Consider the following 15,000-nt stretch of genomic DNA (forward strand, 5'->3'; position numbering starts at 1 on the left):
ATCAATAAGTATCCGGACTGTTGCCATAGTAATGCAGCTAAAGCACTACTTGGCACAAATAGACCTTGAACTATCCTGTGCTTGCACACTAAGTTTTGACATTCTAACTCACTTCTGCTGTTTACAGCAGTGCTTAGAAGGAAGGTGTGTAGCATGTGATCTTCACATTGACCATGACAGAGAGATGTTGTGGCGATACCTGCTCAGAGGCCTAAATATCATCATCATCATCGTCATTTAACATTTGCTTTCCATGCTAGCATGGGTTGGACGATTTGACTGAGAGCTGGCTAACCAAATGGCTGCACCAGGCTCCAATCTTGATTTGGCAGAGTTTCTACAGCTGGATGCCCTTCCTAATGCCAACCACTCCGAGAGTGTAGTGGATGCTTTTACGTGCTACCGGCACGGGGCCAGTCAGGCTGTACTGGCAATGACCTCGCTCAAATCTTTTACACATGCCACCGGCACAGGTGCCAGTAAGGCGATGCTGGTAACGATCACGCTAGAATGGTGTCTTTTACGTGCCACCGGCACAGAGGCCAGGTAGCCGCTCTGGCAACGATCATGTTCAGATGGTGCTCTTAATACCCTACTAGCACGAGGCTCGAGTGCTGCCGCATATAAGTTGGCCATAAAAATGTTGGTATTGACAAATGTTCTGAGAGACCCACAACCAGCAGAATTGAGAAAAACATTGCAGATGTGAGGGGAAATTGTCGAATCCCCGTCCTCGAGTTATCAGAGGATGTGCAGATTAGTTACAGTTCAACTCACTCCATTATCACTGAAGATTTGGGTACGAGATGTGTGTCTGCCAAGTTTGTGCCAAAACTGCTTTCAGCTGACCAAAATGACACTCGGGTTTCAGTTGCACAAGATCCCCTTAATTGTATTAAGAACGATGAAAACTTTTCGAAAACATTGTGTAGGCCACTGAACATGTATTACCAAGCTTTTAGCAAAGTTTGATGCAGATTCTTTGTTCAACTTTCTCTGTCATGGTCAATGCGATGATCACATACTACACACCTTCCTTCCAAGCACTGCTGTAAAAAGCAGAATTGTGCTTGTTAAAACTTAGTGTGCATGCACAGCAGAGTTGAAGGTCAGCCTGTACCAAGCAACTTCACTCTATGTGCTTTAATTCCATTATAATGGCAACAGTCCGGATACTTATTGATCAGACCGTGTTTATATATACTCTTTTACTTGTTTCAGTCTTTCGACTGCGGCCATGCTGGAGCACCGCCTTTAATTGAGCAACTCGACCCCGGGACTTATTCTTTTGTAAGCCCAGTACTTATTCTATCGGTCTCTTTTGCCGAACCGCTAAGTAACGGGGACATAAACACACCAGCATCGGTTGTCAAGCAATGCTAGGGGGACAAACACAGACACACAAACACACACACACATATATATATATACGACGGGCTTCTTTCAGTTTCCGTCTACCAAATCCACTCACAAGGCTTTGGTCGGCCCGAAGCTATAGTAGAAGACACTTGCCCAAGGTGCCATGCAGTGGGACTGAACCCGGTACCATGTGGTTGGTAAACAAGTTACTTACCACACAGCCACTCCTGCGCCTATATATATATATATATATATATATATATATATATATATATATATAGGACCCCTTTATATAAATAAATGACCATGGGATTGCATCTAGAAAATTCCCCTCCGAGGCACAAATCCAGGCAAGGTTGTTTAAGGAAGACCTGCAGTCACCCATGCATACCAGCCTCTCCTCTCCCCACCACTGATGTTATCCAAGGGGAAAGGCAAAGGGGCCGATACAGCTTGACACCAGTGATATTGCGACTCACTTCTATAACTGAGTGAATTGGAGCAATGTGAAATAAAGTGTCTTGCTCAAGAACGCAACACGCTGCCCGGTCTGGGAATCGAACTCACTACATCATGATTGTGAGCCTGATGCTCTAACCACTGAGTCATTGGTGGGTAACTTTCTAGGTGCAATCCCATGGTCATTCATGACCAAAAGGGGTCTTTTTATATGTGTATATGTGTGTGTGTGCTCCAACATGGCCGCAGTCAAATGACTGAAACAAGTAAAAGAGTATAGTAATGGTAAGACAACAAAGAATGAATGAGACCTCGATATTATGTAAATAGAGGAATTTATCTGTAATATAAGGTGTGTGTGTGTATATATATATATATATATATATATACACTCAAAATAACCAACAAGAATGACTCCGGTAATTTGGTACGATCGTTTCGTACTACATCATTTTATTAAATGTTGTAAATATTACAACAGTTTTAAAATGCTGAGCACTCATCAGCCAATTATAGAGGTTTTCCATTAATACAAAAACTTTCATATCAAGTGGCAACATTATAGAGAAGGTAGATATATAGACAAAGATGTGGATTTAAATTTTATATATTATATACATATATATATATATATTTTATATTATATATATATATATATATATATATATATATATATGTGTGTGTGTGTGTGTGTGTGTATATCTGTAATATAATATGTGACAATTATTCAGTTGCCATAAGAAGACTCTGAGTTTCAGATGTTGGGGCGGAAAACTGCTCTGGCATCTTGTCAGTTATAGAGATGCTGGAGTAGGTTTCCGCCCGACATCCGAAACTCAGAGTCTTATTATGGCAATCGAATAATTGTCACATATTATATTATATATATATATATATATAGGTGTAGGAGTGGCTGTGTGGTAAGTAGCTTGCTTACAAACCACATGGTTCCGGGTTCAGTCCCACTGCATGGCACCTTGGGCAAGTGTCTTCTACAATAGCCTCGGGTTGACCAAAGCCTTGTGAGTGGATTTGGTTGACGGAAACTGAAAGAAGCCTGTTGTATATATGTATGTGTATGTATATATACACATATATATATGTGTGTGTTTGTGTATGTATGTGTGTGTATATGTTTGTGCGTCTGTGTTTGTCCCCCCCCAACATCGCTTGACAACCGATGCTGGTGTGTTTACATCCCTGTAACTTAGCGGTGCTCCAGCATGGCCATAGTTAAATGACTGAAACAAGTAAAAGAGTAATAAATATATATATATATAGCTTTCTTCCAAGGAATCTAACGCGCTTGGCTTAGATTTTCCTTGGGGGCTGCCCAGATCGGAGCAATCTCAAGATTAATCAGCCGAAATTGCTACGATGATCCGGTTCTTGACTGAAGATTGAGGGCTTCGAATGTCCCGTCCATGTTTTTTGTGTCGTCTTCTAAATGTTTCACGTTCTTGTCCCAGTTTGTATATTTTTTTTTTACATACATATATATATATATATATATATATATATATATATATATATATATATATATATATATATATATATATATATATATTGTGTTCACAAATATATAGATGTTGATTAGCTAGTGTGTGTATATATTTATATAGACAGATGAAGATAGTGTTGACCAACTGTATATTTGGTGTATTTTATGTTCAAAGCAGCTAGATCTAACCTATCACACCTACCCTGCTATATCATTCTGAAAATAAACTATCGTGTGAACTCTTGGAGTCACAAGATAATGCATGATTAATTCCAAATGGCTTGAAGAAATGAGCATTCCATTCAACAGAGCAAGCTGAATGCAAAGGGGTTAATCTAGTAATATTTCTTTTCCAGGTGAGTTCCTAAGTAAGCTCCTGATTCAATACGTTGCCGACCAGCTTCTACAGATCACTGCTGACATCAATAACCGGAAGTCACTGAATGACGGCAGTGGTTCCCCAAAGAGGAAGTCTACAGCCACTTGCGGTAGCGGTACATTCAATGGTTCTAATCCTACAACAGCCAGCAGCTGCAGTAGTAGTAGTGGTGGTAGTGGTAGTGGTGTTGGAAGTACTGGTTCACCAAAACGGAGATCTGCAACCACTGGCGAAGGCGGTGTTGGCACAGGGGACGGTACAAGTCAGAGCAGTTCTGTACATAATGTAAGTGGCTAATTATTAAATGAATCCTCGTTAGTTCGTTTCAGTTGTTTGATTGACTGCATTTATGTTTGTCGTGAATAGGTGGGACTTAGCCATTCATTAAATAAAGATTGATAAAGTAGGTCCCGGACTAAGTACTCAGGTCAGTATATATTTCTTTACTGCCCACAAGGGGCTAAACACAGAGGGGACAAACAAGGACAAACAAAAGGATTAAGTTGACTACATCGACCCCAGTGCGTAACTGGTACAAATGAATCCTCATTAGTTCATTTCAGTTGTTTGATTGACTGCATTTATGTTTGTCGTGAATGGGTGGGACTTAGCCATTCATTAAATAAAGATTGATAAAGTAGGTCCCAGACTAAGTGCTCAGGTCAGTATATATTTCTTTACTGCCCACAAGGGGCTAAACAAAGAGGGGACAAACAAGGACAGACAAAGGGATTAAGTCGACTATATTGACCCCAGTGCGTAACTGGTACTTAATTTATCGACCCCGAAAGGATGAGAGGCAAAGTCGACCTCGGCGGAATTTGAACTCAGAATGTAACAGCAGACGAAATACCGCTCAGCATTTCGCCCGGCATGCTAACGATTCTGCCAGCTCGCCTATACTCAGGTCAGTATAATCAATTAAAGCCCTTGAAAGCAATATTTTCCCATGTGGTCGACATCCTGTGGTTAAAACCCATGGCGTGGTTCTCTGTCTGTTTATGGACGATGAGAGTTCCAGTTGATCTGATCAACCGAACAGCCTGCTCGTGAAATTAATGGGCAAGTGACCGAGCACTCTACAGACACAGGCACAGGAGTGGCTGTGTGGTAAGTAGCTTGCTTACCAACCACATGGTTCTGGGTTCAGTCCCACTGCGTGGAACCTTGGGCAAGTGTCTTCTACCATAGCCCCTGGCCGACCAAAGCCTTGTGAGTAGATTTGGTAGATGGAAACTGAAAAGAAGCCTGTCGTATATATGTATATATATGTGTTTGTGTGTCTGTGTTTGTCCCCCCAACATTGCTTGACAACCGATGCTGGTGTGTTTACGTCCCCGTCACTTAGCGGTTCAGCAAGAGAGACCGATAGAATAAGTACTAGGCTTACAAAGAATAAGTCCTGGGGTCGAGTTGCCCGACTAAAGGCGGTGCTCCAGCATGACCGCAGTCAAATGACTGAAACAAGTAAAAGTGTATGTATCCTTTAAACATAGTCCCCAGGGAGATTGTGACAAAGCCAGCCCTTTTGAATTACAGGTACTACTCATTCTTACCAGCTGAATGGACAGGAGCAATACGAACTGAGCAGAGTGTCTTGCATAAGGACAGAGTGCACCAGCAGGAATTTGAACTCCCGACTTTTTGATTGTGAGCTGAATACATATAACCACTAAGCCACTTGCCTTATTAAAACCAGTAAAAATTTTAAAACTGCCTTAACCCTTTGGTGTTTAAGCCGGCCTTATCCGGCCCAAATATCCTATGTTTTATATTCAAACTGGCCATATCCAGCCTCTCACACCTAACCTACAATGTCATTCTTAGAGTAAACTATCACCCCATTGACACTTCAAAGCTGTAAGATAAGGCATGATTAATTCAAAGCAATTTACTCTTTTACTTGTTTCAGTCATTTTGACTGTGGCCATGCTGGAGCACCGTCTTTAGTCGAGCAAATCGACCCCAGGACTTATTCTTTGTAAGCCTAGTGCTTATTCTATTGGTCTATTTTGCCGAACTGCTATGTTACGGGGGACATAAACACACCACCATCGTTTGTCAAGCAATGCTGGGAGGGACAAACATATACACACACATACAGATATACATACATATATATATTCTTTTACTCGTTTCAGTCATTTGACTGCGGCCATGCTGGAGCACCACCTTTAATCGAGCAACTCGACCCCAGGACTTATTCTTTTGTAAGCCCAGTACTTATTCTATCGGTCTCTTTTGCTGAACAGCTAAGTAACGGGGACATAAACACACCAGCATCGGTTGTCAAGCAATGCTAGGGGGACAAACACACACACGCATATATATATATATATATACATATATAACACGGGCTTCTTTCAGTTTCCATCTACCAAATCCACTCACAAGGCTTTGGTCGGCACAAGGCTATAGTAGAAGACACTTGCCCAAGGTGCCACGCAGTGGGACTGAACCTGGAACCATGTGGTTAGTAAACAAGCTACTTACCACACAGCCACTCCTATGCCTACAAGTGAAAAAAGTTCTACATTTCAACAGATTAATCTGAACACGAAAGGGTTAACAAATATCAGATTTGAACTGTTGAACTGTGAATCAGTAATCCAATGTTTTATCTACTCGGCTACTTCTGCTGTTGATCCATTGAAATCTAAGCTGCACTGGTTGTTGCTCTGTGCAGCAACAGCGACAGCGACAGCAGCAGTTGCTCTTTCATATGAGAGGCCGACATATGATAACCAGAGATAACAGCTATCGGCAGAGGTCGAAGGTCAAAATGAAGTTCTGTAACACTTTGGTTATCAATACTTGTTGATTGTTGTATTGCTTAATCACTGTAAAATGTAGGTGCTGGCATGGCTCCGTGGTAAGATGTTCGCTTCCCGACCACGTGGTTTCCAGTTCAGTTCCACTGCATGGCGCTTTAGGCGAGTGTCTTCTGCTGTATCAAATTTTATATCGTTTAAAATTATTTACCATATATTTATATAGATATTCTTTTATTCTTTTGCTTGTTTCAGTCATTTGACTGTGGCCATGCTGGAGCACCGCTTTGAAGGCTTTTAAGTCATACGAATTGACCCCAAGACTTATTTTTTAAGCCTAGTACTTATTCTATTGGGCTCTCTTACCAAACCACTAAGCTACAGGAACATAAACACACCAACACCAGTTGTCAAGCGATGTTGGGGGGACAAACACAGACATACAAACACACACACACACACATATATGATAGGCTTCTTTCAGTTTCCATCTATCAAATCTACTCACAAGGCTTTCATCGGCCGAAGGTTATAGTAGAAGTTATGTGCCAAAGGTGCCACACGGTAGGGTTGAACTTAGAACCATGTGGTTGGGAAGCAAGCTTCTTACCACACAGCCATGCTTGCACCTATATATTATTATTATTATTTTTAGTTTGTCCATTAGTTTGCTGATGATAACAAAGGACAAGACCGGTCACAGTGTGTCCGATTGTGGCTAATCAAACCCCTGTGTGCTTGGAAGGCTCTGCTGCCGGTCAAGCTCTTGTGGTCTGCTGGGATTGGAGGCAAGGAGCTGGCTCTGCTCTAGCACAGTTTGTGTTTACTCTCTGCCTTTGCACTCCTGTTCTGTTTCTAAGAGGTGGCAGTCAAAATCGTTCAACCCTAGCTAGCATGGAAAGCGGACATTAAACGATGATGATTATTATTATTATTTATTTTTTTTTTTTTTAGTGTGGCCTCATGCCACCGGCATGTAAAAGCACCCACTACACTCTCGGAGTGGTTGGCGTTAGGAAGGGCATCCAGCTGTAGAAACATTTCCAGATCAAGATTGGAGCCTGGTGCAGCCATCTGGTTCACCAGACCTCAGTCAAATCGTCCAACCCATGCTAGCATGGAAAGCGGACGTTAAACGATGATGATGATGATTTTCCCATGATGGCAAATCTGGTTTATCACATCATGTTTTCACTGTCACTTCAATGTATGAACTGATTCCCATTTAACAACTGACTTATTTATTACTTCATGCTGACTTTCCCAGTAAATCACTAAACATTTTATTTTCCACAAATTATCTCACAGCAACAAAAATTCCAAAGTGGTTCTGTTCAGCAAAAGAATAAAGAAAAACAACGGAGTACGGAAGTGGTGCTACCCAGCCAAGATATGAGTAAGTCAGCATTTTTACTTTGATTGTAACTGTATTTGTATGTGTGTGTATTCTTTTATTTCAGTCATTTGACTGTGGTCATGCTGGAGCACCGCCTCAAAGTGTTTTAGTTGAACAAATCAACCCAAGGACTCGTTTTTTAAGCCTAATACTTCTCTATTGCCTAACCATTAAGTTACAGGGATGTAAATGCACCAACACTAGTTTTCAAGCGCTGATGGGGAGACAAACACACACACACATACATATGACGGGCTTCTTTCAGTTTCCGTCTACCAAATCCACTCACAAGGCTTTGATCAGTCTGAGGCTATAGTAGAAAACATTTGCCCAAGGTGCCACGCAGTAGGACTGAAACCAGAACCACACAGCCATGCCTGTGTATAGACAGGTCACCAACAGATTATGCCAGCATGGGCAGTGAACGTTAAATGATGATAAATATATATAAAGAAAATGTATATATATGACATGACCATCACTGTTTATGTCAGTGGTTCTCAACCAGGGTTCCATGTCAGATTTAGGAGTTAAAAATCGTGCAATAAATTGTTTATACTTTTACAATAGGTGCAGGAGTGGCTGTGTGGTAAGTAGCTTGCTTACCAACCACATGGTTCCGGGTTCAGTCCCACTGCGTGGCACCTTGGGCAAGTGTCTTCTACTACAGCCTTGGGCTGACCAAAGCCTTGTGAGTGGATTTGGTAGACGGAAACTGAAAGAAGCCCGTCGTATATATGCATGTGTGTGTGTTTGTATGTCTGCGTTTGTCCCCCTAGCATTGCTTGACAACCGATGCTGGTGTGTTTATGTCCCCGTCACTTAGCGGTTCAGCAAAAAGAGACCGATAGAATAAGTACTGGGCTTACAAAGAATAAGTCCCGGGGTCGATTTGCTCGACTAAAGGTGGTACTCCAGCATGGCCGCAGTCAAATGACTGAAACAAGTAAAAGAGTAAAAAGAGTAATACACAAAATATTTTAATTCTTTTATTCTTTTACTTGTTTCAGTCATTTGACTGCGGCCATGCTGGAGCACCGCCTTTAGTCGAACAAATCAACCCTAGGACTTATTCTATCGGTCTCTTTTGCCGAACCACTAAGTTACGGGGACGTAAACACACCATCGGTTGTCAAGCAATGTTAGGGGGACAAACATACACACACAGACACATATATATATACGACAGGCTCCTTTCAGTTTCCTTCTATCACAAGGCTTTGGTCGGCCCGAAGCTATAGTAGAAGACACTTGTCCAAGGCGCCATGCAGTGGGACCTGGAACCATGTGGTTGGTAAGCAAGCTACTTACCACACAGCCACTCCTACACCTAATAATTACTTTTATACAATTCCTAACAATATCTATAATATAAATTGGACATGGGCAATCGTTGTATTCTGTCTTGTCTTGAGGTTCACAGCCAAACGGCTGGGTGGATTCACATGAAAAATGGCACACATGTGAAGACAGGTGCATAGATTGGAATGCAGTTTGTATTTTTTTCCTAACCCCCATACTTACTGAGGAAATCGATTAAAACCTTTTCTAATGGAATTTCCCTCTTTTTTCTGCCTTTAGCACAACCAGTTGCTTAGAAGCTGTTTTCTGACGGGGTGGGGTCAGGAAATTTTCATATAGCTGGAGGCTCCAATCGAAACAGGGGACTCGAAATGATAAGGTTGACAAACATTGTTATAGATTATGCCTAACCGAAAACGATCATAGCCACATCATCCAAACAGACCGGGTGAAACTGGGCTTAGCTACTAGTCTAATTATAAAAGTATAACTCTTTTACTTGTTTCAGTCATTTGACTGCGCCATGCTGGAGCACCGCCTTTAGTCAAGCAAATCGACCCCGGGACTTATTCTTTGTAAGCCCAGTACTTATTCTATCGGTCTCTTTTGCCGAACCGCTAGGTGACGGGGACGTAAACACACCAGCATCGGTTGTCAAGCAATGCTAGGGGCACAAACACACACACACAAACACACGCATATATACGACAGGCTTCTTTCAGTTTCCGTCTACCAAATCCACTCACAAGGCATTGGTCGGCCCGGGGCTATAGCAGAAGACACTTGCCCAAGATGCCACGCAGTGGGACTGAACCCGAAACCATGTGGTTGGTTAGCAAGCTACTTACCACACAGCCACTCCTGCACCTAATGGCATTTTTTTTTTTTAAACTTCAAATTATTGTGGATGTCCAGCAGAGTAAAATGGGAATCAAAGGGGTCTATAATAAAAAAAAAGATTGAGAACTACTGATTTTCATTATAGTTAATGTGTGTGTGCCTGCATATCCAATGTGATCTTTACTGTTCACATAGTATAACTGCAGTTGTTCAGCTACTACAGTTGATGTTCCCCAACTGTAGTTGTTATGTTATGAAACTGATTGACTGTGATCGTTCACCAACTCTATCTGCTGTGTTGTTGTTATCATTGTTGCTGTGAAACCTAAACTGACCAAACCATAATATATTCCTGTAAACCTTCATGTGAATGCTCTTTTCACAGCTGCAGACCCGATGGATGTATCAAAGGACCTTTGGAAATTTTCCCAAGAAAACCCACAACACTTTAGCAATGGTGGGCTGTTTTATTGTCAACTGAAGCAAGAGAAAGACTTTGTAAACGGCTCACATTTCAGTATTCCTGCTTTACCTGGCAAGGTATTTTTGGATTTTATTTTTATATTTTTTTTCTGTAAAACAATATCATTGCTTATATTACTAACAGAATTAATCAATGGGTCTGTGTGCCTCTAATGGCTCTACCCACCACATACTTAATTTCATATATATTAACTGCTGGTAGGGACATTGTATTTTATTATGCAACCTTAATATACTACCACACACACACATACATACATACATAGAGGGAAAGAGAAGTTGGTTTTTCGAAGGGCACCCAACTATCAGACATTGGAGTTCAATACAGTCTCCCAGCTAGTTGAATCCTGTCAAACTGCCCAGCCTTTGGTAGCATGGAAGACAGATGTTAATTGATAATGATTATAGAAGGGAAGACCCAGGAAGACATTGGACGAAGTGGTGAGAAAGGATCTTCAAACATTGGGCCTCACAGAAGGGATGACGGGAGACCGAGACTCCTGGCAGTTTGCTGTGCTTGAGAAGAAACGTGAAGCTGGGTAAAATCATGGTTGTCCTTGCATTACAGTCATGTCTCCTGCATCCCTCACCAGCTGGGTGTTCCTAATCTTGCAGGCTTGTGGGTGCTGGTGCCATGTAAAAGCACCTAGTGCACTCTGTAAAGTGGTTGGTATTAGGAAGGGCATCCAGCTGTAGAAACCCTGCCAAAACAGACATGGATCGTGGGCAACTCTTTAGCTGACCAGTAGCTCCTGTCAAACTGTCCAACACATGGGAAACGGACGTCAAATGATGATGATAATATCATCGTAATCAATGTCTGTTTTCCATGCTGGCATGGGTTGGACAGATTGACTGGAAATTAGTAAGCTAAGGAGCTGCACCAGGTTCCACTCTGACTTGGCATGGTTTTCTTCAGCTGGATGCCCTTCCTAATGCCAACCACTCCAAGTGTATAGTGGGTGTCTTTTACATGCCACCGGCCATTACTACAATCTCACTTGGCTTGACAGGTCTTCTCAAGAATGTTATATTGCCAAAGGTCTCCGTCACTGCCTCCGTGAGGCCCAAAGTTTGAAGAGTGCTTTTTCCATGCCACCAACACAAGTGCCAGTTACACAACACTGACATTGGCCATGACCACAATTTCATTTGACTTAACAGGCCTTCTCAAGCACAGCATATCGCCAAAGATCTTGGTCACTTGTCATTGCCTCTGTGAGGCTCAACGTTCAAAGATCATGCCTCGCCACCTCATCCTATGTATATGAAATTATTTATCAATGCCATACACAGATTTGTTCAGAATTCAAATACTTCTGTTGTGAAATCTATTATTGTCTTTGTTGCAGGTATTCGTTTATAATTCTGCTGATGACAGACTGGATATATGCCTGAGACCGTACGGGCATTTTTCTGTTGAGCCAGGTGTAGAAGAGAAAGCCAGGAGCACAAAACCGCACCTATACTTCAACTGTGAATATCCAAAACCTGCTCTCTCCAGCACAAACTTTCGACGTAGCAAGAAATCGGCCCCGTCGTCTGAAGCAGACCACTCTTCGAAGTTGTTCCACTGCAAGGACTCCATGACTTCAGATAAGAAAGGGGACTTAACTGAGGGGAAAGAGAGCAATAAGAAGCCAGCAGCGCTGCCCAAGACCAGCTACAGCAAGAGCGAACACCCAACGTATCAGAGACTAGGGCCAGGTTTCAGTGTATTGGGTGCCGAACATTCAAATGTGACCAATCATAGTTTAGAATTGCTCCACACACTTGCAAAGAACATTGACCCGGCTATCTTTGACCAACTGAAGGATTCTGAGGTTGAAAAGAATCAGGTAAAAGACTTTTTGTTTGTTTATATACTTATTAGGTATTTGTAAAGGCCCCGGGTGTAAGCCGTGTGGTAAGAAGTTTGCTTCCCAACCACAGGGTTTCAGGTTCAGTTCTACCTTGTTATCCTGGTGTACTAACAGAGAGCTTAGACAGAATTTTGTCGAAATTGATAATCCCTCACTAATAACTCTTTAGTGGAGGCACATGGCCTAGTGGTTAGAGCAGCGGACTTGCGGTCGAGAGATTGTGGGTTCGAATCTCAGACTGGGCGATGTGTGTGTTTATGAGCGAAACACTTAAGGCTCCACGCGGCTCCGGCAGAAGGTAATGGCAAACTTCTGCTGACTCTTTTGCCACAACTTTCTCTCACTCTTTCCTCCTGCATCTTGCAGCTCACCTGCGACGGACCGGCGTCCTGTCCAGGTGGGGAACCTATACGCCAAGGAAACCGGCCCTATGAGCCAGGCATGGCTAGAGAAGGAACAAACAACAAAACAACAATAACTCTTTATTTATATATATATATTATATAAAAAGGCGGCGAGCTGGCAGACATGTTAGCACGCCAGGCGAAATGCTTAGTGGTATTTCATCTGTCGTTATGTTCCAAGTTCAAATTCTGCCGAGGTCGACTTTGCCTTTCATCCTTTCGGGGTCGATAAATAAAGTACCAGTTTTGCACTGGGGTCGATGTAATCGACTTAATCTCTTTGTCTGTCCTTGTTTGTCTCCTCTATGTTTAGCCCCTTGTGGGCAATAAATATCATCATCATCATCGTTTAACGTCTGCTTTCCATGCTGGCATGGGTTGGATGGTTCAACTGGGGTCTGGGAAGCCAGAAGGCTGCACCAGGCCCAGTCTGATCTGGCAGTGTTTCTACAGCTGGATGCCCTTCCTAACGCCAACCACTCTGTGAGTGTAGTGGGTGCTTTTTACGTGCCACCAGCACAGGTGCCAGACGAGGTTGGCAAACGTCCACGATCAGATGGTGCTTTTTACATGCCACCGGCAGGGGGACCAGACGAAGCTGGCAACGGCCACGGTCGGATGTGCTTTTTACGTGCCACCGGCACATATATATATTATGGAGATGTACTTGCATGGTATGTGTTTTGATATCAGATCTTGCATTGAAACTAAAACAATTGCAGTGTGGAAGACACATTTTATTCTTTCAGAAATACAGACAGTTAACTTGATGTAAACATTTGTTGTTTTCAGTAATATGGTCTCACTTGAAACTGGTTACTAACAATTTTGTGCATAGACAAGGTTGGGGGGGTGCTGAAAAAGTTCTTGGTTTTGGGTAAAAGTTAATACAGGAGCAAAAATGGCGGGTGACAGGTGGGGTTCTATGTAGACAGACTTACTGCAGGTTTTGCATGAACTGGCTAGCCAACAGACCATCTGACCAACACAAAGATGGTTGCAAAGATTACACCTGATACAGTAAATAAGACTGGAAGAGTTCCAGATGTGGAGGGGTGTGGTGGTTAAATCCAGTGAGGGAGGTGGTGTTGGTGGTGAACAGACAGGTGTAGCATCAGGGTTTGGAGCAAGGGAAGGACCTGGGTTGGGTGGGAATGGAGGGAGCTACGGGAAAATAGAGAGGGTGGTGAGACCTAGTTGGAGATGACGGAAGGCTCGTAGGATCTTCCGACGAAGGTGGAGGGGTGGAAAAGGAGGGGAAAGCGGATGCAGCTGGGGTACTGGTGTGGGGAAGGAGAAAGGACAGTGGTGCAATTGATTTGGCAGGCATGGGTAAGGGCAGTTTGGTATCTATGACACACGAACGAGAGGACCAGGCATTGAGCCTGAATCTCAAAGTCCTGGTCCTAGGTAGGGGTTTGGCCCGTTTAGTATGGGAAGGGTGGGAGGAGAAAAAGTTGAGGTGGAGGTGAGTGAAAACAGCCTATTATATATGAGATTGCTTTATATTTGCAGGTGGATGATGATGATGATGACAATGATGACCTATCCTCATGTGGCAACAGCGAAGATATGGACATATAAATAGACAACAAAGCCAATCTGATAAACACCATGTCCTCTTCTATCCCCGACCTTGCAACCATTCCACCTCTATCAACCCCCCCTTCCCCAACCCCCACCATCCCGCACGTTATATATATTTTCATCTCAGTAGACTTTAAATATCGCCAATGGTAAAATCGTTAATTATTTTGCTCTTCGAAAACCTAATTAAGCCTCTAATTATTATTATTATTATTACACTTCTACTTTTGTACCCAGCTTCAGAAATGAGTTGGGTGTGGGATTTTCTTTTCTCTCTTTCTTTCTTTCTTTTTTTTTCTTCCTAAAATGGCTGTGATTTTGTTTAAGACAATAACAACAACAACAAACAATTTGCAATGTTCTTTGCAAAACTTGACAGAGATTCTATTTTTCTATTTATGTTCTTAGTTTTTGTGGTTGATTTCATTTCTTTTCTTTTTTTCAATATATATATATATATACTTGAAATTAATCTCTAAATTGTATGTCTTAAAAAATTTAAAAAAAGACTTAATTTTTAAGCTTGTTTAAAGTTAAGGAATATATTTCATGTAAAAACAACTTTAAATCTTAGATTCAGTTCTTCACTATTTTTCTTCACTTCTCTCTCTCTCTCCATCTATCTCTCTTGCTATATATATATATATATATATATAT

General features: G+C 42.1%; 1 protein-coding gene across 2 annotated transcripts in view; it reads left to right on the forward strand.

Moving 5' to 3' along the window:
• Positions 1 to 14,742, forward strand: part of LOC115224378 (deubiquitinating protein VCIP135) — a 71,220-nt gene extending 56,478 nt beyond the window's left edge. For both annotated transcript variants that reach the window (XM_036513372.1, XM_029795261.2), the window contains exons 10-14: positions 3,676 to 3,983; positions 7,778 to 7,865; positions 10,393 to 10,547; positions 11,843 to 12,328; positions 14,272 to 14,742. In XM_036513372.1, the coding sequence (XP_036369265.1) occupies positions 3,676 to 3,983; positions 7,778 to 7,865; positions 10,393 to 10,547; positions 11,843 to 12,328; positions 14,272 to 14,340 (1,106 nt within the window). In that variant the 3' untranslated portion in view covers positions 14,341 to 14,742. The remainder of the gene's footprint in view (positions 1 to 3,675; positions 3,984 to 7,777; positions 7,866 to 10,392; positions 10,548 to 11,842; positions 12,329 to 14,271) is intronic.
• Positions 14,743 to 15,000: the final 258 nt, after the last annotated feature.

This window comes from Octopus sinensis, linkage group LG25, assembly GCF_006345805.1.
Source record: "Octopus sinensis linkage group LG25, ASM634580v1, whole genome shotgun sequence".
In the NCBI taxonomy this organism is placed as follows: domain Eukaryota; kingdom Metazoa; phylum Mollusca; class Cephalopoda; order Octopoda; family Octopodidae; genus Octopus; species Octopus sinensis.